This window comes from Centruroides vittatus, unplaced genomic scaffold, assembly GCF_030686945.1.
Source record: "Centruroides vittatus isolate TY-2023 unplaced genomic scaffold, ASM3068694v2 scaffold_752, whole genome shotgun sequence".
NCBI lineage: Eukaryota > Metazoa > Arthropoda > Arachnida > Scorpiones > Buthidae > Centruroides > Centruroides vittatus.
In genome coordinates, this window is record NW_027122716.1 from 1,225,317 (window position 1) to 1,249,023 (window position 23,707).

Below are 23,707 nucleotides of genomic sequence, written 5' to 3' on the forward strand. Positions count from 1 at the left end.
TAATATTAACTAAATACAATTAAGAAAAACTCTTAAAAATATGTTTGTTGTTACAGGCTAAAAGTATGAACTTGAATATAGAAGATTCATCGCCTTATGATTTGTCAAAGATGTTGAATGAGACTGTTATTGAAAATAAGAAAAATAAAAGAAAACGATATTCGTCCTTAAAAATTAAACAAACGAAAAAAGATTCAGACTGGTCTGAAATTGATAACACACTACTAATAATTGAAAGAAATAAAAATTTTAATGCTTCTCATATTGATGAAGAAATAAAAAAGAGAAATATATCTAATGATACAATCAAAAGTTTAAATGCATATAAAAACATTTCAGAATTGAATATGCATCTAAATGACAATGACTCTGAAATAAATGAAACAAATGCATCTTTATCACATGATGAAAAAAATAACCAGGAAGAAATATCTAATATACCTAACTATGAACCTAAATTACCAGAATCGATTAATGAAACTTTCAGTGAATTGAAAATAAATGTAAATAAAAATAGGAACATTTTATTATCAAATGAAAATATGACAAGAAGTTATGAAAATGATTCTAAAAATGCTTCTATGACTGAAAATATAAACAGCTATATTGATAATTTAAATCCTGTAATTTCAGAAATGGTGGATGAGCCAAATGATGATCATTTAGAAATAAATGATATGCAAAATGTTTGTTTATCAACAAAAGAAAATAATCAAACAAGAATATTAAGTTCATTAAAACCTGTGCCAACATTATCAAAATCCATAAATGGTTTTCCTAATGAAAGAAATAACAACATAAATGAAACAGAAATTAATTCATTTTTAAATGAAAATTTGGAAAAAAGATCTGAATATAATGTGTCTAAAATCTTAAATAATAAAGAATCTTGGCAAAATAATATACAAAAATCAAAGTTTGATGACATTGAAAGATTAAGAGAAACTTGTGAAGTAGAAAATATTTCTTCTCATTTAATCCATGGTAGTCCTATTCTTATAGATTTAGAAAATACATTGGATGAATCAGAAAGTAGTAAAGATGATTCAAAATTATTGGTTTCACCAGAAGTAAGTTTGTTTATCAAATTTAAATCATAATTAGGTGAATTTTTACTTATGGAGCCCTATGGCAATACTTCTGGTTGCTTCCTCTGAATGAGGAGTTTTACCAATCCCAGAATCGTTGACCCTTCATGTGATATTCATCTCTGAAAGTCAGTTTTTAACATGTATTAGTCTACCACCTATTCTACATGCTTTGCATGTAGACATGCACTTTGGTGCTCACTATCACTTGTACCTCAGTGTCAGGTGAGGGCGAGCCCCTAGATCCCTTAAAACTATATAACATCAGGTACCCCACAAACAGTCAAGTGGACTACTCAAAGCTGGCATAGTTGCATGGGCTAAATAATTAAACGTCATAGTCTTAAAGGTTTGCCACCATAGGGAATACCTAAGTAAAATTCTACCCATAATTATAAGTCATTTTTTTGATAAATTATTTTCTTTTTGTAAAATTTTCTAAAATATAGTATAATATATTAAATAATTTTTAACTTTTAAATTAGATTTAAGACACAGCAATTAATTAAAAATCATTGAACTGTTACATGCAGAAAAAATTTTTGGCAGAAGGTAGAGTAAAAGTGTGACAAAAAATATTGTCTGACTAAAAAAATTAACTTAAAACAACTTGCTTCTTTTTTATCATTATTATAACTATAGTTTATCTGTTTTTGAAACAGTGTTTTACTGTGTATTGAGTATTGAACACAAGACTGTGTTATTTATTAAACACTTGGCTTTTTCCACCTTTATTTAGTTGATTTATTTATTTAGTCATCTTTATTTAGTCAACTAAATAAAGGTAGAAAAAGCCAAGTGTTTAATAAATAACACAGTCTTGTGTTCAATACTCAATTATTATAACTATTTTACAATATTTTATAATTTATTTTATTCATCTTGTTTTTTTTTTTTGCTTCAGATTAGCTGTTTGAGTTTCTAGTGTAGTTTACCTTGTAACATAGAAAGTATGAGAAAATTAAATTTGCAGGCAATTTTATTATTCTTTATTTTCTAGTGTGGGTAGCCCAGGAGGTATGATGGAGTCATACCTCTTTTTGTTGGCAAACAGGTCAGTGAAACCTGCCCACTAGTCAGAGAATGGCTGTTTAATGGTCCCTAAGGGTTGGGATTATTTTTGTCAGATCAAGCGGAGGAGGTGGGTGAGGTCGTCGGTAAGGTAATGGTGATATATGAGTAAATGACACCATTTAACAATGAAACCAAAATTTATTAGACAACATAAGCGATGATTACAAATTCTAACATCGAGAATTGTTCCGACTTGGCTCCCTGCTTCCTAATACACATAGGGCAGTCCAAGAGAGTGTTTACATTAATTCTTTATCATACCTCTTCGATTCCTTGGACAGATCAGCAGATCAAAAAGAGGAGAGATTCTTTTAAATCGTCGGGTGATTGGGTAGACTGGTTCCGGTTCCTGGCAGGTTGTCTTTGGAGGGTTGCTTGAGATTCGACGGACAGTTTTTTCTTGGCCAACACACCGTTGCTTGTTGCTCAGATGCTTGACCCCCTGGTCCTTGAGTCTCTCCCCTTTTATCCCTTGAATCATGTTATCTTTTTACCCCAATCATGAAATTTAGCACTTAGTTCCCTGTGACACATTCGATGAGTTCCCTTGGGAAAGGAAACGACTTTGGGGAAAGAAATGTAATTATCCTTCGGTCATAAGACTGACAAAAATTGTGAAAGAGGGGAAAAAATGAAAAGTTTTTTTTCATTTCTGTTCAGTCCGGCCCTCACATCAGTATCCAATTTGTTTTCAGAGGATGAATCTGTTATACATAAATCAACATAATAAATATAATATAGATCAAATGTACAGTACAATATGTTTTTTTATTTTTTTCTTGATTGTGTGATGTCAGTTCAATTGGTTAATTGTTCCGGATGGGGTGAGTTACTTTCATTTATATTGGTGATTCTCAAACTTTTTCGATCCACCACCCCCTTTGTTCCATAAAGTTATACCCAACGCTGTTAAAGGAAAATATTTAATTTTTTGTTATGTCGGGTTCCACCACCAGGGTGCGCCATTGTAGTCTGCATACTGGCAATACTGCCACGTGTTTCTCACTCCTTTCTCTCTTTGTCTTCCAGTTTGGAGTGTCTTTTATCAGGTTATGGGCCCAGGCCACGTCAGAACAAGTCATTTTTAATTGAAGAATTAAGTATCTGAACTTTATTGATCAAGCCGTCTTACTGAAAATGGAATCTGTAAGTAATAATTTTACTATTGCTAAACTGAACGGTGCTGAAAACTGGAACTTATGGAAGTTTAGAGTAGAAGTTCACATGCGGTCCAAAGGATGGATAGACGTGTTGCGTGAAACACCGACAGACAAAGAAAGATTGAGACTAGACGAAAGAGTGCAAGATGTTATTGTATCTCTTGTAGAAGACAGAGTTTTGTCCCATCTAATAAGTTGTAAAACAGCATCTGAAATGTGGAAGAAATTGACTAGTCTATTTGAACCCAAATCATCTATCGGAAAGTATCTTTTACAAAAGGAATTCTTTGACTACGAATTTCAAGCCAAAGGACTAGGAACGCATATCTCTGATTTAGAGAATATTGTAGCAAAATTGAAGGCGCAAGATGATGAGATCTCTGAAACCATGCTTATGACTAAAATAATTTCTTCCCTGCCACCTGAATATGCACACTTTGTAACTGCCTGGGAATCTGTCGTTGAAAAAGAACGTACTTTGCACAATCTAACATCCAGACTGCTTCTTGAAGAGAGTAGACTCACAGAGAATAACTCCAACAAAGAAAAACTGGACAATGTTGCACTTCCATCTCATAAAATCTACAATACCAAAGCCAGGTCGAGCAATAAGAGATTTCCATGCCATTTTTGTGATAAAATTGGTCATTTCATAGCTCAGTGTCCAGCTAGACTACAAAAAGAAAAAGAAAAGAGGACAACAAGAAAGAATGATAGAAGGAAAGCAGCATTCATCGGTGTGAATATGGCGGAGGTAGCACCAAGTGAAAACTCGTGGATTGCAGACAGTGGAGCCAGCGATCACATGTGCGCAAAGAAAGAATGGTTCCTTAGTTATTCAGAATTTGATAAACCAAAGTTGATAAAGATTGGTGACGGATCATATCTTAAAGCTTATGGATCAGGCAAAGTCGAACTTTTAGCTAACAATGGCAAATCAAACATTTTATCAAGTCTCAACAACGTCCTATACGTTCCAGATCTGAAGTTTAATCTATTCTCAATCAGCTCAGCATCAGACAGAGGCTTCAGTATGATTTACAACAAAAGAGGTTGTAGACTTGTTCGAGACAATGAAGTGTTTGCTATCGGAACAAAGAAAGAAAAGCTATACTATATGCATTTTGAAAAATACCTGAAAAACACAGCTTTCGTTGGAACACACAGGAAGAAGGAAAACATAAGAAAATTCCATGAACGATTAGCTCATCAAAACATTAAACGAGTTCGAGAAATTTTAAAGAAATGTGGAATAGAGTACGAAGATGACCCTGACTTCTTCTGTGAATCCTGTATGAAGGGAAAACAACATCGAATTCCCTTCAAGTTAAGTACTTCAAGAGCAAAAGCACCAGGTGAATTATTACACATCGATCTATGTGGACCTATGGAGGCAGAATCTGTAGGAGGAGCTCGCTATTTCCTGCTTGTAAAAGATGACCTAAGTCACTTCAGAATTGTATACTTCTTAAAAGGAAAGAATGAAGCCAAAGATAGAATCCGAAAATGCATCAAATACATCAAAAATAACTTAAACTACAAAGTCAAGATAATAAGGACAGACAATGGTAAAGAAGAAGTTAACCGTTTAATCAAAGAAACCGAAGAAGAAGAAGGAATTGTTCATCAGTTATCCTGTAAATACTCACCACAACAAAACGGCAGAATAGAAAGAGAAATGCGAACAATCGTTGAAGCAGCTAGAACAATGATCCATGCAAGAGGATTATCCAAGTCACTTTGGGCAGAAGCTGTAAACACAGCTGTACATGTTATAAATCTAACCGGAAGGAGTAGTGTTGAAGGAAAAACACCATATGAAGTATGGTATAACAAAAGTATAGATATAAGTCAATTACGTGTGTTTGGAGAGACTGCACATGTCCATGTACCTAAGGAAAAGCGTTTAAAGTGGGACGCTAAGAGTAAAAAAGGTTTGTTTGTGGGCTATGGATATAACACCAAAGGCTTCAGAATCTACTTTCCCGAAGATGATGATGTCCAGATCGTTCGTGATGTGGAATTTAATGATGAAAAACAAACTGGAAATTCACAGTCAGATAAAATACCAACTGAAGAGAGCGTAACTCTAGATCTTAATGAAGAAAACTCAATCTTTGTTAAAAGCGATACTGAAGAAGAAGAATCTGAATCAGCTTTAGAAGAAGCATGTGAAGAAACGGAACAGGAAAATAGAGAAAGTCAAACAAAAAACAAAACGTACAACTTAAGAAGTAAGAATGAAATTAAACTGCCATCAAGGTACGATCATCATGCAATGATTGCAGATTGTGAACAGATATCTGCTTCAGAAGCCTTAACTCAACCAAAGTGGAAGAAGGCAATGGAAGAGGAAATAAATGCCTTAAATAAAAATAATACTTGGATCTTAGTAGACCTCCCTGAAGGTCAAAGATCTCTAACAACCAAATGGGTATTTCGCACTAAATACAGGAAAGATGGCTCAGTCGAGAAGTACAAAGCTCGCTTAGTAGTGCGTGGATTTCAACAAAAACAAGGAATCGATTACACAGAAACTTACTCCCCTGTAGCGCAATATGATTCAATCAGATTTTTATTGGCCTTTGCAGCAAAAGAAAAACGACAGCTACTTCAATTTGATGTGAAAACCGCCTTTCTGCACGGTGACCTAGAGGAGGAAATCTACATAACACAGCCTGAAGGATTTATTAAGTCAAGTCAAGCAAACAAAGTATACTTGCTAAAGAAAAGTCTATATGGCTTGAAACAAGCCCCCAGAAAATGGAATGAAAAATTCTCGGAATTCCTTAAATCTAAGAAGTTTATAGCTACAGAATCAGATCCATGTGTATTTGTGAATATGAAACCTGAAGTAGTAGTTGTCCTATATGTTGATGATGGATTAGTGATTGGTGACAACCTTAAAACAATGAAAGAATTGATGGAAGAATTAAACAGAAAATTTGAGATAACATGGGGAAAAGTCAACAGATATCTTGGAATGGAAATAGAACAACACACCAACGGTTCTATCTTTATCTGCCAGTCCCAATACATTGAAAAACTACTTAGTTTGTTCAATATGGATGAATCAAACCCTACCTTTACTCCAATTGAACAATCAAAGGATGAAACAGCTGACACAAAGGAAGCTAAAGGTATGCCATACAGAGAACTAATAGGTGGCCTCCTATATTTGTCCACTATTAGTAGACCGGATATAACGTTTGCTGTAAATTACCTAAGTAGACATGTAGAAAATCCAAAACACCATCACTGGATTCAAGCTAAGAGAATTTTAAGATACTTAAGAGGAACTACTGATTATGGAATCTTATACAATGGCAATGAAAAACTAGCTCTTTATAGTGATGCAGACTTTGCTGGAAACTTGGAGGATAGACGTTCCACATCAGGATACTTACTAATGTATTCAGGAGGAGCAGTATCGTGGCACTCCAGAAAACAGAGAACTGTTGCATTATCCACTGCTGAAGCAGAGTACGTTTCTGCCAGCGAAGCTATTAGAGAAATGCTGTTTATGAGAAAATTCGGATTAGAACTAAAAATGCTAAGTAAGGAACCTACAATAATGTATGTTGACAACAACAGTGCAATTCACATGATTACTAAAGATGATAAGAAAGCTTCTAAACGAACCAAACATATTGACGTTAAATACCATTTTGTGAAGGAAAAGATAGGAACAGAAATAACGGTAGAGCACATAGACAGCAACGAACAGTTGGGTGATATATTTACAAAACCACTATCTCGGATTAAATTTGAGTACTTTAGAAATTGCATAGGAGTCTGCAAATTTAAATGAAATCGCTCCTATGCACTCTGGACCTGTCTCCTAGTTTTTTCTTTGTGTCTTGTTTGTAATGAGTGTAACAAAAATGTAAAAATTTAGGAGGAGTGTTAAAGGAAAATATTTAATTTTTTTGTTATGTCGGGTTCCACCACCAGGGTGCGCCATTGTAGTCTGCATACTGGCAATACTGCCACGTGTTTCTCACTCCTTTCTCTCTTTGTCTTCCAGTTTGGAGTGTCTTTTATCAGAATAACCCAACTATAAGTAACTAAAAGATATGAACAAGTATTCTTAGGAAAACTTTTCTATGAATCTCACACTTTGTGCCCTTGCCGTACATTGTTCTCGACATCTGGAAACCATTAAACGCAACGTTTCCTCTTATCCGTTTGACAGAGGAAAGGGAACTTTTACCTTTGATCACTGTTCAGTACCCTGCCTCCACGCCCCCCTAGATTAACTCACTGCCCACCAGTGGCGTGCCGTCATTGGAAGCGATGGAAGCGCCGATTCCACCTTCCAATGACCTTCCCTTGAATTTTATAAAATATAAATTTTCATATTTTAACGTACTTTGAATTAATTAAAATTAATATTTTATTATAACTGCATTATGTATCTTTTACAAATTTCTATACTACATGTGAAAAAAAAAAAAAAAAACGATAAGATTGCTATTGTATATTCAAATAATTCGGTGGCGGAAGGAATGTCGAAACCGGGTCAGTCTCCAATCAGCCAGATTATATAGGCATTAGCACATGCGGTTTACAGTGCACCAACCTCACCCGGTTTAGCTGGTAGAAGCGACACACTCGTAAAGAGTACAGCTTTATATCCCGGAGCGGTTGTGGGCTGTTATCCGCCTGCCTGTCAACTTCCAAGCAGCCAGATTATAGGCATTGGCGCATGCGCTTTACATAGCACAAACGTCACGGTTTAGCTGGTAGAAGCGACACACGCGTAAAGAGTACGCGACTTTATATCCCGGAGCGGTTGTGGGCTGTTAGCCGCCTGCTAGATATTCGGCCACCCTCGCTCGATTATGTGAATCACGAGCAGACTAGATCAACGGCGGGCAACCCGCGGGCCAGCTACGGCTGGCGAAAAGTTTCTATCCGGCCCGCGAGATCTTTAATAGATTATTAAATTGGAAAAATAACTAATTAATAGTTATTTTTCCAATTCTTTGTAATTTTCGAAAACGATAAGAGAAATAAATGTAGTAATTAACTTTTTATATATTTATTTCATATTTGCAGACTAAAAAAATTACGAGTCACAAGAAGGCGTCAATTAACTACTACGGCGCGGAAAAAAACGTAAAATTTATTCTGGCCCATGTTATAAAAAGGGTTGCCCACCCTAGAGTAGATTTATAACAACCCAACCGATAGGAGTTTACTGGCACGTTTTTATGATAGTTCTGTATAGTTGACAGGAGTTTAAAAAAACTCCATTAAAATATTTGATATATTTATTCTGCGTTTATTCCGCTCTCCCATCTTATATTACTTACGGATTTCGATGTTAAACCGGTGATATTACGATTTAGTATGTCTCATCTGTAAGGGGATGCAGAAAAAACGTGTACAATTCTAGTACAGTGTTAAAAATTAACTGTTACTTTGGCAGCATCATTTACAACCAAATTTAATGAATGAGACGTACAGTACATACAATGGTACAAAAAAAAGCTCTAGAATTTATTTTCCTTAAATTTACGATTTATACATCCGTTGTCATAAAAATTTGTCTTTCCACTGTTTTCCCAAGACTACAGATATTCAGGTACAAAGTAACTGGTTTCAACTTATTTCTACTTAAGAAGTGACTAAATAATTAAGAGAGTAGGGAATGGGGACATAAATAAAACCCTGTTGAAAGAGCCAGAATTTTACTTCAACAAAAGCTTAACAGAACCAATCACTCGCTCAGTACAGTGGGAAACTGATTTCCGTGTACATCTGGTATTAAAACGAATTAGTTAGAAAACGAATGGCTATTAAGTTTAACATAGTTAGATTTTTACAGCTACGGTGAGAAACGTTTAAAATTTACAACAGCCCTGTGGCGTCCTTTGAGATATACTAGTGATGCGACAAAAGAGGCATTTGACATTGACCGGTATCGGCACCCTCGGGATTTGGCACGCACACACTCACTACACACCTACTTGGACAGTCACTAGTTCCATCCATTAGCTACTCGTATCAAGATATTTGACTAAGTGGATTGTTTTAAGATTTAAAAAGTAAAGAATATTTTATGTTATTTTTATGTACGTTTCTTTACAAAGCTATATTTTAATTATAATTTTATTTAAAAGTATATTAATACAATCGAACAATACATTGTACCAGGTATGTATATCCACCGCACATTTTATTTCACCGAGTAAGTTTTTATAATTTATTTTTAATTTTAGCCCTTATATCGTGGCTAGCGATTCAGAATGTAATTGTGATATTAAAAATACATTTAGAGAAGTCTACAGTTTTTACTGGCTTATCGAACAAATGAATACGAATGGACTCTAGACCAGTGATTCTTAACAGGGGGCCGCGGCCCCTGGGGGTCCGTAAGAAGTTTGCCGGGGGCCGCCAAATTATGCAAAATTTCCTTCAGAATATAATAAAAAGAAAATTGATGTATAATCCGAATATTGTATTGAAAAGTGAAATAAGAAAGATAAAGTTTTCCTATTTAGTTTTTATTTATTTATTTTGTATTTCTTCCTACATACAACTTTGTTAGTACAGAAGAAATAAATGTAAATATGCTACTTACACCGCAGTATTTACTTCTTTTATTCCAAAGCAATTTTAAGAAACTATTAATGCTTGGAATTTTAAAAATAATTAGGAAAAATAGTAGGCTTTGAAAATTTAAATATTTTTGCAAAAGATATGCAAAATCCTTACGACAAGTGGGCGTTTTAGTTTTAGTTTAGTTTTAGCATCGACATTGGATCGATTTATCGACATGTTTCTTATTTTATTTTCTGTTAAAAATTAATGAGTTTTCATGTTTAATTGTGAAGTTTGAATGTTATTTAAATAGATAATGAAATAATAAAGTTATGATTTACATTTATTATATAAAAAATAAAGCAATAATAAAAAAATCAATTTATTATAGATAAATTATCAAATTATCAAATATAAATTATTATTAAAAAATGGGGGTCACAAAAAAATTATGAAATATTTGGTGGGCGGCGAGTATAAAAAAGGTTAAGAACCACTGCCCTAGACCATCACTGACGTGCAATTAACTGATTGCCCCTGGAAGTCGGCTATCCGTTTGACAGAGGAAAGGGAACTTTTACCTTTGATCACTGTTCAGTACCCTGCCTCCACGCCCCCCTAGATTAACTCACTGCCCACAAGGGGGCATTATCGCCCACTTTGAGAAACGCTGATTTATATGATATTACATATTATTATTCATTGATAGATGTTTAGTGCATTTTATCTCTGATAAGAATTATACTATGACAATGACTTGGTGAATTTCCCTTCTTACTATTCATTAATGTTGCAGATATTTGCTGAACCCAGAGACAGAACCAGACTATAATCCTAGGGGAACAATTCTATCTTAAAACAAAGTCAAGAGAAATTGAATTAACTAGTTGATTATACTATCCAAGTTGAAAAAACTTAAAAGAAGCAGCAATATATACACTTCCTTCTTTATTTTTTAGACACATTTTGAGGCATTCAAACACTCATTAGTCAGTTTGGAGCCAATCATAAAAATACTAGTGACACTTTGTGTGTTTTGATGCATTAATTAAATGCACTCTTACTCATTGTAAGTTTGTTTCTTAATGAGTATTCTATTAAATCCTCCATTACTATTTACGATACAAAAAAGTTAAATTAGAAAAATGTTTACTGTTGATATTATCTACATGTATAAAAAGAATGCTGAAAGTCTTAGTACAAAATCCAGTTGTCATATGATAAATGTAATGTTTTATTGGATGTAGAAAGATCTGATTATTTTTATCAGAAAATCTGTATTCTTTTGATGATAATAATAATTAGTAATATAATGATGATGCTAACATAAAAAATAAAATAGTATAAAACAAATCAATATCAATATAGCACAAAAACTAAATTTATGAAATTTATCTACTATAGAGAGAGAACTAGGTTTTTGTGTTCTAATTTTCTTACCTATTTATTATGATGAATAATTTATTTATATATATTATTTAAGTAAATAAGGAAATGGATGAGAATCTTTACCAAAAAGTTATATTAAGATTTAATATATATATATTTTTTTATATGAAAAAGGTATCAAATAATGCTGGATCTTTTAGAAACTTAAATAAAACTTTGGAATATGTATCCCCAGTTGAACTTTATTCTGTAAACAAAGAAGGTAACTTTTTTAATATAATAAATTTAATTTAATGAATTATAATATTTAATTATTAAAAATTTATTAATAAGTAGACTTATTCATAATTTTTAAGAGTCAGAAGTTAATAAATTTTTAAAATGAATGCTAATTGATTAACTTCTGACTCTTTTTGACTGTTGACTATGGATTACAAATATATAGATGTAAGATTTATACTTTGAGGTTTACTTCATTTATTTCAATACAAAAATTATTTAAAATGCAAGAAATATTTTAATCGTAAGTTTTTTTATATTTTAGTATATTTTCAGATCAATAACTACAGTAGAGAGTCGTTAATCCGAATCAATTGGGGACTGGGGTTGTTCGGATAAGTGATTTGTTCGGATAACCGATTATGCACGAAAAAATATATAACCTGTCCGATGTTCAAATTTTTCTCCATTGCTGTGTCGCTTCATGTTGAATTTTTCTTCGTTGCGTGTTGCTTCGTGTTGAATTTTCGTCGATTTTAAGCCTAACGAAAATTTTTATAATAATAATTGAGGCTATTGTATTGTTAAAAATTATTTCTTTATTTTGTACAAACAAAATAAATATATTGAAGAATATAAAAACATGAAAATTATACTTTAGAAGTAAATCTAGTATCAAAAACGTTCGATGCAGCATGACACAGTCCGACTGGAAAGCGTTCGGATAACCGATGATTCGGATAACCGGGGTTCGGATAAACAACTCTCCACTGTAATTGAATATAAACATTAAACTGCTTGAAAAAATAGTTTTATTTTCAAAATGAAGATTGTTCAAAGACTGTGTTCAAAATTTGTTACTTTATAGAAGTTTTTTCATTTTTTAATTTCAAATTTTTCTAGATTCTAAATAATTTTATTTTTTGTAAATATTTTATTGAGTTTTTAATTGACTTGGGACCTAGAAGAAAAGATGAGGGAAGGATGATATAAGGTTAGATTCTAGAATGGATTTAGCAAATGAGTATATGCCAATAAGAGGTAAAAGTATAGTGTCCAGATGGATGCCATAGGTATAGTATTTAAAGGTGATGAATTCAGAAGAAGTGGTAGCAGTCCTGATGATTCTGAGCAAAAACAGAAAAGATAAAATGCAACATTTAACTACAAACCAGCAATTGGAAATTATTGAACTATTAACACAATTTAAAGATATTTTTTTGATATGAGTTCTAGTATTGCTAAGACTCTCCCCACAGAATAACATTTCAGAAGGGATGGCATCTAAGCAGGTAGCACACAACAGGATTCCAATGACATTACAGGCAAAAATAGATCAAATCATTTAAGAATTACTGGATATAAATCTCATAGTGAAAATTTAATTATTATGCCTTTGTGTCCTTTTTAACTCTATTTAAAATTTATTTTGTATACTAGTACTTTCTATATATTAACAGGACTTATTATACTGGAAATTATGGATGCAGATATTTAGTCTTAACAGATCAAAAAAATTATTTTTGATCTGTACAGACTAAATATCTGCATCCATAATTTCCAGTATAATAAGTCCTGTTAATATATAGAAAGTACTAGTATACAAAATAAATTTTAAATTCTCATAGTGAAAAGTTTCTCTGAGTTTGTTCACCCCATAGTATGCATTACTAAAAACAGAAAGAGACACATGACTGTGTGTAGATCTTCATAATCTAAACTTAGGTACTGTTTCCATTCATTACCCACTGACTCTCCAGCAGAGCTTATTCTGAAGGTGTCTCATGAAAAATATATAATGTCTTTTGAATAGAGATGTGGATATTGGCATATACCTTTTGATCCAGGCTGCCAGTACATGAAATCCTTTTTTACACATCACATTATATATAAGTATAAAGTGGTGCCATTTGGATGTATAAACACAATTGCTATGTTTTAGCACATTATGACCAAAATAGTGAGTCTGCATCAGGGATATGCCAGGGCCTACATAAATAATGTAGCCATCTTCTCAGATGAAAGAAGAAAAGTCAAATTGCAAAGCTCTATATCTATATCTGGTATTTAGGTCATATAGTAGGTTTGGAGAAACAGTCCAGAACCTTATTAGTTAGTAAAGCTGGAAAAAGTTAAAACAAATAAACAGATGCATAGTTTTCTGAAGATACATATCTCCAGAAATCTATTGGGACTACATTCCAAAACATGCTGAACTCACATCCCCCTTAGTCAACACTATCTTGTGACATGCTCTGAACACCAAATGGTGGGAGTATTGTTGAGCTTTTGTGGAATTAAAAGAACAGTTACAAGAATCCTGTTACTTTTTGCCCTGTAGGTTGATTAACTGTTTACCTTATTCTCAAATGCATTGAAACATTCAGTAAGAACTTGTCTGGCCCAGGTAACTCTAGATGTGGAAGAGACACCAATAGCTTTCACCAGCCATAAATTACAGGGTGACAATAATTAACCCGTACAAGTTTTTTGTATCGTAAATTTATTAAAGAAATGAAAATTAGCAAAACAACAGCATATAACAGTGACAATACTTTACGTATTAATCAGATATTCAGCCAGTTTCAAAGTGGCTCCCTTTTGCTTTGATGCAGAGCCCCAAACGCGTTTTGAAATTCTCAGCGATGGGCCGCACTCTTCTGGAGACAGTTTGTCTCGCTCCCAGCGCAAGGATTGCTTCAGCGACTCCAAACTTTCATGGCGCTTAGAACAGACCCTGGCCTCCAAAATGGACCACACACTGTAGTCCATTGGGTTCAGATTCAGCGAGTACGGTGGCCATTCCGCAGACGAGATGAAATCGGGAAAATGAGCCTTGCACACTCCTGAGTCTTCTTCGCCCTATGTGTCGGCACCAAGTCCTGCTGAAACGTCCATTTCGCACTGCCAAAATGCTGCTGAGCCCATAGAAGTACCACAGCCTCGAGAATGTCATGGTGGTACACATCTTGATTGATTTTGGCCCCTTGATCGACAAAAACAAGGGGTGTCTTGCCACTTGCACAAATTCCGCCCCAAACCATGACTGACATTGGATTTTGTGATGTTCGATGATGGCTGAGCGTCCAGGAGCCCCCGCAGACCAGTTCCTGTCGTTTTGATGATTGTACAGAGAAAAGCTTCTCGTCTGTGAAGAGAATGCACTCCCATTGTCGACCTGCGGCCCGACGCTTGAGTTAACGGGATCTTTGGAGTCTCACGCACTTGTTTTCATCGGTGAGGAGCTGAACTTTTTGGAACTTGTAGGGCTTGAGTACGAGTTCCTTTTTCGCCATTAACCACACCGATTTGCGATTGATTCTGATCTCACGAGCAATTTTTCTCATGGAGACCTTCGCATGTCAGTCAACTCGCTTTGTGATGATCTTGCGGTTCCTAGACGTGTTGACAGTGCACTTTCTTCCGTGTCCGGAACGGTCACCATTGTGGCCAAGCTACTTGAATCGCCAAACTGCATCTGAGACTGTCATTTTTGAAACACCGAGCAGACGAACAATTTCAGATTGATGCTTTCCTTGCCGGAATAGCTCCAAAATTGCACAACATTTGTTCGACACCATTAAAAAAATAAAGAACTAACTCTTATTACATCGAAAGTACATCTACATGGGCAGGAAATCATGGAGAATTAAACAATAGTATGTAAATTGGTGACAGTAAAAAAGTTCAGGTGCATCATTGCTACAAACTTTGTACGGGTTAATTATTGTCACCCTGTAAATGGGATAGAACTTAGGTGGACAACCTTAGAAAAAGAGGCTTACATTGTGATATGGGATTTAAAGAAATTTCAGCATTGGATCTATGGAAATTCATTAGTTTAGACCAGGGCTTCTTAAACTATGGGTCACGACCCCATTTGGGGTCGCTTAGCGAAATCTTGGGGTTGCGAGATTTTAATGCAAAATATTGAAAATAATTTGTGAGAGTTTGAAAATGGTGCACTTTGTGTCATAGGTTTTGTGAGTTGCACTTTGTGTCAAACATTGCACCAAGATTTAGTTTGTTATACAGTAAAAAAGCAAGCACATCCATCTCATTAAAAAACAATTTTACTTTAATTTTTGTATACTTAACCATTTAGTGGCTGCGCTCAAATATATTAAAACAAACTAAGACTGCCAAAATGCCTGGGCTTGAATATATACCAGCAACGATATATTTTGCCCAATATTCTCTTTTATTTATGTTATTGCAAAAAATGCAGTTTTGATGAAAAATAGGGTATATAATTTTTGTAACTATAATAAATACAATTTTACAACTTTTTGTGCAATTTTTAATTTTATATTTTTGTATGTTTTTAAACAAATTCTAAAACTATATTTTTTCATATGTATATATATTGTTACCTTATCAATAAATCATCACAAAATATTTATATATCTTTATTTTATATTTTTTTGGGGGGTCGCAGAAAAATATCACAATCATAAATGGGGTCGTGAATAAAAAAAGTTTAAGAAGCCCTGGTTTAGACTATAACCCATTAAAATATTTTAACATTAAGTACTCCACACAGTGCAAAACCAACAAGGTGTGTATTAGCTCTGCAAAATTATGATATCAAAATCAAGCATGGAAAAGGAAAGGAGCATGTTAATGTCCAGTGGAACAGCACAGTGATCTCTGAGTCACTAAAGGTGCCAATTGTTGATGGGAGGGATAAATCAGGGAATCTGGGTTGCAATAAGCATCCATAAATTTGATGCTCGGTTCCTATAGATTGTTACTCAGTAAATTGTTGAAGATTGAATTATGTACTGTATATTAAAGCTGCATTAGATAAAAACATAGTGTAAATGATTACTTTATATTACTATTATTTATTTTTATTATCTCACATTTTACTAATGATTACTTTATATTACTATTGATTACTTTATGTGTTATGTATCACATTTTACTAATGATTACTTTATATTACTATTATTTATTTTTATTATAGTTTCACATTTTATATTGTAATTGTTTTCTTTCTTTAATTTGAATTTCTTGCATTTATCTTTATTTTAGTGTATATGTTAAATTATATATTTGTTATGAGGTATAAAGAATTAAATATATCTATTGATATATTTAATAGAAATTCTTGATTAAGCAAATAAAAAATTTTCTAGTTTCATACTAAATGGATTTCTGTATTAATCAGCTGGAATGCATCCTTTATGTTACACTGGAGTTATCTGTATATGTTTATTTATTAATTTTAAAAATAATAGACAAATAATAACATAATAATAAATGATTTGACTATTTTATTAGAAGTTTATAATCAAGAAGAAAAACAGTTCATGACTTTAAGATTACAACAGTTTTTAAATGTAAGTAATTTCCTCAATATACTCTTACATTTATTTAATAATCTGTAAATAAGTTTTTTAACATCTATCTAATTGCTTATTTTCATCCATCTCTTTTTCATTATAATTAAAGATTATGTATGAACTTGTGTTTTTTTAGAAGTTTCTCTAGAATTTTGTTTTTATTTTAATTGTATTATTTGTTTAAAATCGTAGGCACAAAAAACCTTTCACACTCTGTTTCTAGCAAACAAATTAATGAGCACAAACGTTTTCGGCCGTTTTAAAAGGCCTTCTTCAGGTGCACTGAGGACGGTTGGAAAGTCGGATAGCCAATGTTTACGTGACGTCATTGTTTATGAGGGGTTTCCTCTTACAAGTGACGTCTTAGCAGAGAAGGTTTAAACGAAATTGACCTTGGAAAATATTTTAAGATTAGCCAAGATGCGTGAACTATTGTCGAAGATATGCGAATCGTGAGAGGCGGAAAAAAGGAAATAGAAAGAAAAAGGAAAAAGAAACCTGATAAATTTAGAAACTGCACGAGAGAACGAAACGGACAAGGAGATGGTGGACCGGCCTATTTAATTAAGGGGGTTATCGAGGAGTGACCGCCAGGCAGGGGAAAGCAAATCTGCATCCCTGCTGTTAATGCAGTTTCCTTTGAGGGATTCAGTAAAGATTTCTATAGCTTCGATTGTTCTAAGTTTGCTAGAGTCAAGAATAGGAACGGTTATCCTAGCATCTTCCCATTCGGCCATTATACTGGGTTCGCTTGCGTACTGGGCTAGGGTGGAATTAAATTTTTTGTTGCGCACGTCGTACCTATGCTCAGCTATCCTTTTGGTAAGCGATCTGTTGGTTGAGCCTATGTAGGTTAATTTATTGCTTGGCTTAACTCTATTGTCCACCAGCGGAACAGAGTAGACCCCTGGAATCCTGGCTTCGCTGCATTTATCCTTGTTATTTGTTAGAAGCTTATAAATCGAAGGGCTGCGCTTGTACGTAAGACCAACTTTGGCTTTTTTGGATAAGATTTTATACGCTTGGCTCAACCTAGGGTCGAAATCAACAACAACTTGCTTACTTCGCAGGTTACGAGGACTGGAACTAACGGCTTTGTTAACAACGCGATCATGTATTCTCTGGGCCAGCACATCTATAAATTTACCGTTGTAACCGTGGGCTACGGCGATGCGTTTGATGTGCTGGATTTCACGAAACGCGTCATTAGTGTTAGAGCAATGGGTATAGGCCCTACGGATCAGGGCCCGGTAGGCGGAAATTTTATAGGTAAAGGGGTCGTTCGAGGCTGAGGGGATGAAGAAAGGTAGAAGATTAGGCTTATGGAATACACTAGTGGTTATACAACCGCGGTCTAGGAAAATACTGAGGTCAAGGAAATGGGCCAACCTATCATCCTGCTGATCAAGCTTTAACTTAAGCCCAAACGGATTGTTATTAACAGTCTGCAGCAGCTTACCAACGTCCGGTTCGGATCTCCAGATAATAAGAATATCATCAACATACCGCGTGTAGAGTACAATGTCTGCATTGAAGGTTTGTAGGACTTCGCTATCTAATTTTCTAACCACTAACTCACAGAGGTCTCCAGACAGGGGGCTACCCATTGGGACCCCTCTTCTTTGAAGGTAGATTCGCTGGTTGAAGGTGAAAAAGGAGTTGTAGCATACTAGGTGGGCCAGCTCCAAAATCTGCTTGTGGTGCTTAGGTCCGGGCGGAACGGCTTGGAAGAGGAAGTCTCTAAGGGCACAGAAGCACGGCTCCAATTTAATGGACGGATACATAGCTTCATAGTCTAACGCGCAAAAACAAGCTGGAATGTCCCCTCATATGCTGGGACAATATTAAACCTCCGGAAGAGTTGGTTCAAGCCTTTCGATTTGGGCCTATGTTCGCTCCAAAACCTTCGAAAATCTCAGCCTATACTATCGTTCCGAATATCGAGAAACTTCTACTGCCCGTTACAGCTCAACATAAAGAGTTCTTTAGATGGAATACAGCGCTCAGCAGAAGAATTAAAGAGGTTGACGACAGAGACAAGGTTTTCTGGGCAAGCGTAGATAAGAGTAAGAAATGGTTACAAGCTAACGATATCACCCTTACTAGGGCGGATAAAAGCAGAAACGTCGTTCTTATGAAGAAGCATATGTACGTTCAGCTTCTCGAGGAATATATCAGGTCTACGGAATGCCAAAATATTGCGGAAAGTTTCTTAGACAAGCTCCAGAATAGAGTTGTTAGATTTACCCGTTCACCTCTAGCTAAACACCTACGCCTAGGAAATGCAACAATGCGGTCTCCCGAGGTACCAAGGCTTTTTGGCTATGCTAAAGCCCATAAACCAGGCAAACAAATACGGCCGATCGTGGACAAGTCAAGATCCCCAACACTCCCCCTTGAAAGGGGTCTGCATGAGCTCCTCAGAGCTTATTTGAAAGAATATAGCTACACCGCTTCAAACGCGGGTGAACTCGTCTCTAAATTACAAGGCATTGCTTTAACCGGGCAAGAATTTATCACAGTGTTAGACTATGAAGCTATGTATCCGTCCATTAAATTGGAGCCGTGCTTCTGTGCCCTTAGAGACTTCCTCTTCCAAGCCGTTCCGCCCGGACCTAAGCACCACAAGCAGATTTTGGAGCTGGCCCACCTAGTATGCTACAACTCCTTTTTCACCTTCAACCAGCGAATCTACCTTCAAAGAAGAGGGGTCCCAATGGGTAGCCCCCTGTCTGGAGACCTCTGTGAGTTAGTGGTTAGAAAATTAGATAGCGAAGTCCTACAAACCTTCAATGCAGACATTGTACTCTACACGCGGTATGTTGATGATATTCTTATTATCTGGAGATCCGAACCGGACGTTGGTAAGCTGCTGCAGACTGTTAATAACAATCCGTTTGGGCTTAAGTTAAAGCTTGATCAGCAGGATGATAGGTTGGCCCATTTCCTTGACCTCAGTATTTTCCTAGACCGCGGTTGTATAACCACTAGTGTATTCCATAAGCCTAATCTTCTACCTTTCTTCATCCCCTCAGCCTCGAACGACCCCTTTACCTATAAAATTTCCGCCTACCGGGCCCTGATCCGTAGGGCCTATACCCATTGCTCTAACACTAATGACGCGTTTCGTGAAATCCAGCACATCAAACGCATCGCCGTAGCCCACGGTTACAACGGTAAATTTATAGATGTGCTGGCCCAGAGAATACATGATCGCGTTGTTAACAAAGCCGTTAGTTCCAGTCCTCGTAACCTGCGAAGTAAGCAAGTTGTTGTTGATTTCGACCCTAGGTTGAGCCAAGCGTATAAAATCTTATCCAAAAAAGCCAAAGTTGGTCTTACGTACAAGCGCAGCCCTTCGATTTATAAGCTTCTAACAAATAACAAGGATAAATGCAGCGAAGCCAGGATTCCAGGGGTCTACTCTGTTCCGCTGGTGGACAATAGAGTTAAGCCAAGCAATAAATTAACCTACATAGGCTCAACCAACAGATCGCTTACCAAAAGGATAGCTGAGCATAGGTACGACGTGCGCAACAAAAAATTTAATTCCACCCTAGCCCAGTACGCAAGCGAACCCAGTATAATGGCCGAATGGGAAGATGCTAGGATAACCGTTCCTATTCTTGACTCTAGCAAACTTAGAACAATCGAAGCTATAGAAATCTTTACTGAATCCCTCAAAGGAAACTGCATTAACAGCAGGGATGCAGATTTGCTTTCCCCTGCCTGGCGGTCACTCCTCGATAACCCCCTTAATTAAATAGGCCGGTCCACCATCTCCTTGTCCGTTTCGTTCTCTCGTGCAGTTTCTAAATTTATCAGGTTTCTTTTTCCTTTTTCTTTCTATTTCCTTTTTTCCGCCTCTGACGATTCGCATATCTTCGACAATAGTTCACGCATCTTGGCTAATTTTAAAATATTTTCCAAGGTCAATTTCGTTTAAACCTTCTCTGCTAAGACGTCACTTGTAAGAGGAAACCCCTCATAAACAATGACGTCACGTAAACATTGGCTATCTGACTTTCCAACCGTCCTCAGTGCACCTGAAGAAGGCCTTTTAAAACGGCCGAAAACGTTTGTGCTCATTAATTTGTTTGCTAGAAACAGAGTGTGAAAGGTTTTTTGTGCCTACGATTTTAAATTAGTTCTAGCTTTGTGTGCAGAGATTATTATTTGTTTAAATTCTACATACTATAAGATTAGAACAGTTGATTATAAAATTTTTAAGTAACTAAAAAATTTTAAAAATTTTTGAAAATATAAATGTGTATTTAGAATATTACTATAAAATGAGCATTTTTATTTATAATAATTAATTTTTTTAGTCTCTTCATTCATCGTCTTCTCCTGTGGAAGATCATTCAGTGATGGAAAAACCTTTATCAAATGAAATGTCAAATATAAATAATTATGAAAATGGTAATTTTATTAGATATATCATTTTTAATTAGTTAGTAATGATAAGGATAGAAATATTATTAGAACATGATTTATTAAAGGATATATACGGTCAAGGACAATGCCGGCCAGGGGGGCAAGATGATGTAAATTGATAGAGGATATGAATTGTATGTAGGTAAAATAAAAACGATTCATAAAGTTTTAATCATTTACTATGTACCAAAAAATAAATATCTTAATTAAAACATTTTTTTAACTTACAAGAAGTCTAAGAAGATTATTTTAATTAAAACTTAGCATTTAAATAATTTTTTCAAATTTCTAGGGGAGGGCAGCTGCCCCTCTGCCATCCCCCCTGGCAATGCCCTTATATACAGTAGAACCATGATTTTCTGAGGTAATCTGGACCAATGCTATCTCAGATAACTGAAATGAAAAATGACCAGAGCCATGACCACAGCCATGGATGACCACATGCCATAATGGATGACCACAGCCATTTCAAATTAAAAATTATGAATATAAAAGATTTATATGTGTTAAATTTATCACTGTTGCAAGTTATGTGTTCGCAGATAGTGAGCAGGATACCTTACAAATAAGTTTAAAAAATCGTACACGACTACGTTGGTCCGTTGCAAAGTTATACCAAACCAAACAGTGGCGGGCTCCCTAGAGGCGCCACATCATGGCCGTTTATTTATATAAGAAAAAATAATACAAAGGTTACATAATTACAAATCATTGCTACACGCACAGGTAATGACAGGAAAGAAATTTAACACTCCCCCTCAATGATTTGTCCAATTTTGCTTACAGTCATCGAGTCCAAGTTGTCTAGCACATTTAACATGTTTTCCAGTACACAGTGGTTTTGTTAAAATGTCTGCTACCATTTCCTTGATAGGGCAGTACATAATACATACATTCCCATTCTTCACTTCATTTCTTACAAAGTGATATTTGACATCAATATGCTTCGTACGTTGACTCACACGATCATTCTCTGCCACTTTCATACAACTTTGGTTATCCTCGTACATAGTTACTTTCTTATCGACGGCTTCCCCGAGGTCCAGAAACACTCGCTTCAGCCAAGTAGCCTCCTGAGCGGCTTCACAAAGTGCAACATACTCAGCTTCAGTCGAGGACAGTGTCACATTACTTTGCTTTTTACTGTACCAGGATACAGGACTGTCTTGATATTTAAAGACATACCCCATATGCGACTTTCGATCTGTGTTATCACCTGCCCAGTCTGAGTCGACGAAACATTCTAGTGTGGTTCTAGTGTTGCTCTTCTCACCCAATTTCAGTTTCCAATCAGCTGTTCCCTTCAGATATCGAAACACCCTCTTCACCTCATTCCAGTCAGCTGCTCTTGGTTTCTTAGTACACTGGGCGAGGATGGAAACTGCTGCCAATATATCTGGGCGTGTGTTAGTTGCAAGGTACAGTAAACTACCTATACCCTTGAGGTACAGTTTGTTACTTTCCATCCTTGGTCCCCTCTCTTTAATTTTGAAATATCCAGGATCAAGGGGAATCTTGCTGGTTTTTGCATCTTGGAGTCCAAATTCTACTAGTTTGTCAGTTATAAAATGTTTTTGATTTAGATGGAATATTCCATCACCATCTCGATCAAATTTGATTCCGAGGTAATGATCGATATTTCCGAGGTTTTTCATGTGGAAATATTTGTTAGTTTCCACTTCAAGCCAATCTAACGCTTCTTTGGAGGTTGATGCTGCAATTACATCATCAACATGTACAATGATGTACATTGTTGCATAGCATCTTTTTCCGGTGTACAGACAGGGGTCATTTATGCTCTGCGCAAAACCGCATTCAGTCAGTACTTCATGCAATTTTCTGTTCCACTCAGTAGCTCCCTGTTTCAATCCATAAAGGTTTTTCACAAGCTTGCAAACTTTGCTCGGTTCCTCTGTGTCATAGCCTTTAGGTTGCTGCATGTATACTGTATGGTGTAGGTCGCCATTCAAGAAAGCTGTCTTAATGTCATAGTGATTCACATGCATTTTACGTTTAGCTGCTAAAGTGAGCAAGATCCTAAGGGTTGTTGGCTTTGCCACTGGAGCAAATACCTGGTCATAATCTTCCCGTATTTTTGACTGAAGCCTTGTGCCACCAGATGGGCTTTGTATCTTGTCAGTTTACCATGTGGATCACGTTTAATTTTATATATCCATTTGCTTCCAACAACATTTGCTTCTGGTGGTGGATTAGCCAACAACCATGTTCCATTTTTCTCGAGTGCACAAATTTCCGCATCCATTGCCTTTATCCACTCATTCGCATCTTTTCCGTTGACGGCTTCATCGTAGGTTTTCGGTTCAGAAACAACCGTACTTGGCATTGCTTCAATCAATCTGTCTGGGTGACGACCTTTGTTGTTTCTCGTAGAGCGACGGAGTGGCAGATTTTCCTCAGATTGCTTGTTAAAGATGGCTTTTTC

At 35.5% G+C, this 23,707-nt stretch overlaps 1 protein-coding gene across 1 annotated transcript in view; it reads left to right on the forward strand.

Annotated features, from left to right (window-relative positions):
- LOC136989662 (putative leucine-rich repeat-containing protein DDB_G0290503) overlaps positions 1-23,707 on the forward strand; it is a 103,445-nt gene that overhangs the window by 48,416 nt on the left and 31,322 nt on the right. The window contains exons 13-16 of the mRNA XM_067287885.1: positions 57-1,070; positions 11,435-11,522; positions 16,766-16,824; positions 21,156-21,249. Coding sequence (XP_067143986.1) covers positions 57-1,070; positions 11,435-11,522; positions 16,766-16,824; positions 21,156-21,249 — 1,255 coding nt within the window. The remainder of the gene's footprint in view (positions 1-56; positions 1,071-11,434; positions 11,523-16,765; positions 16,825-21,155; positions 21,250-23,707) is intronic.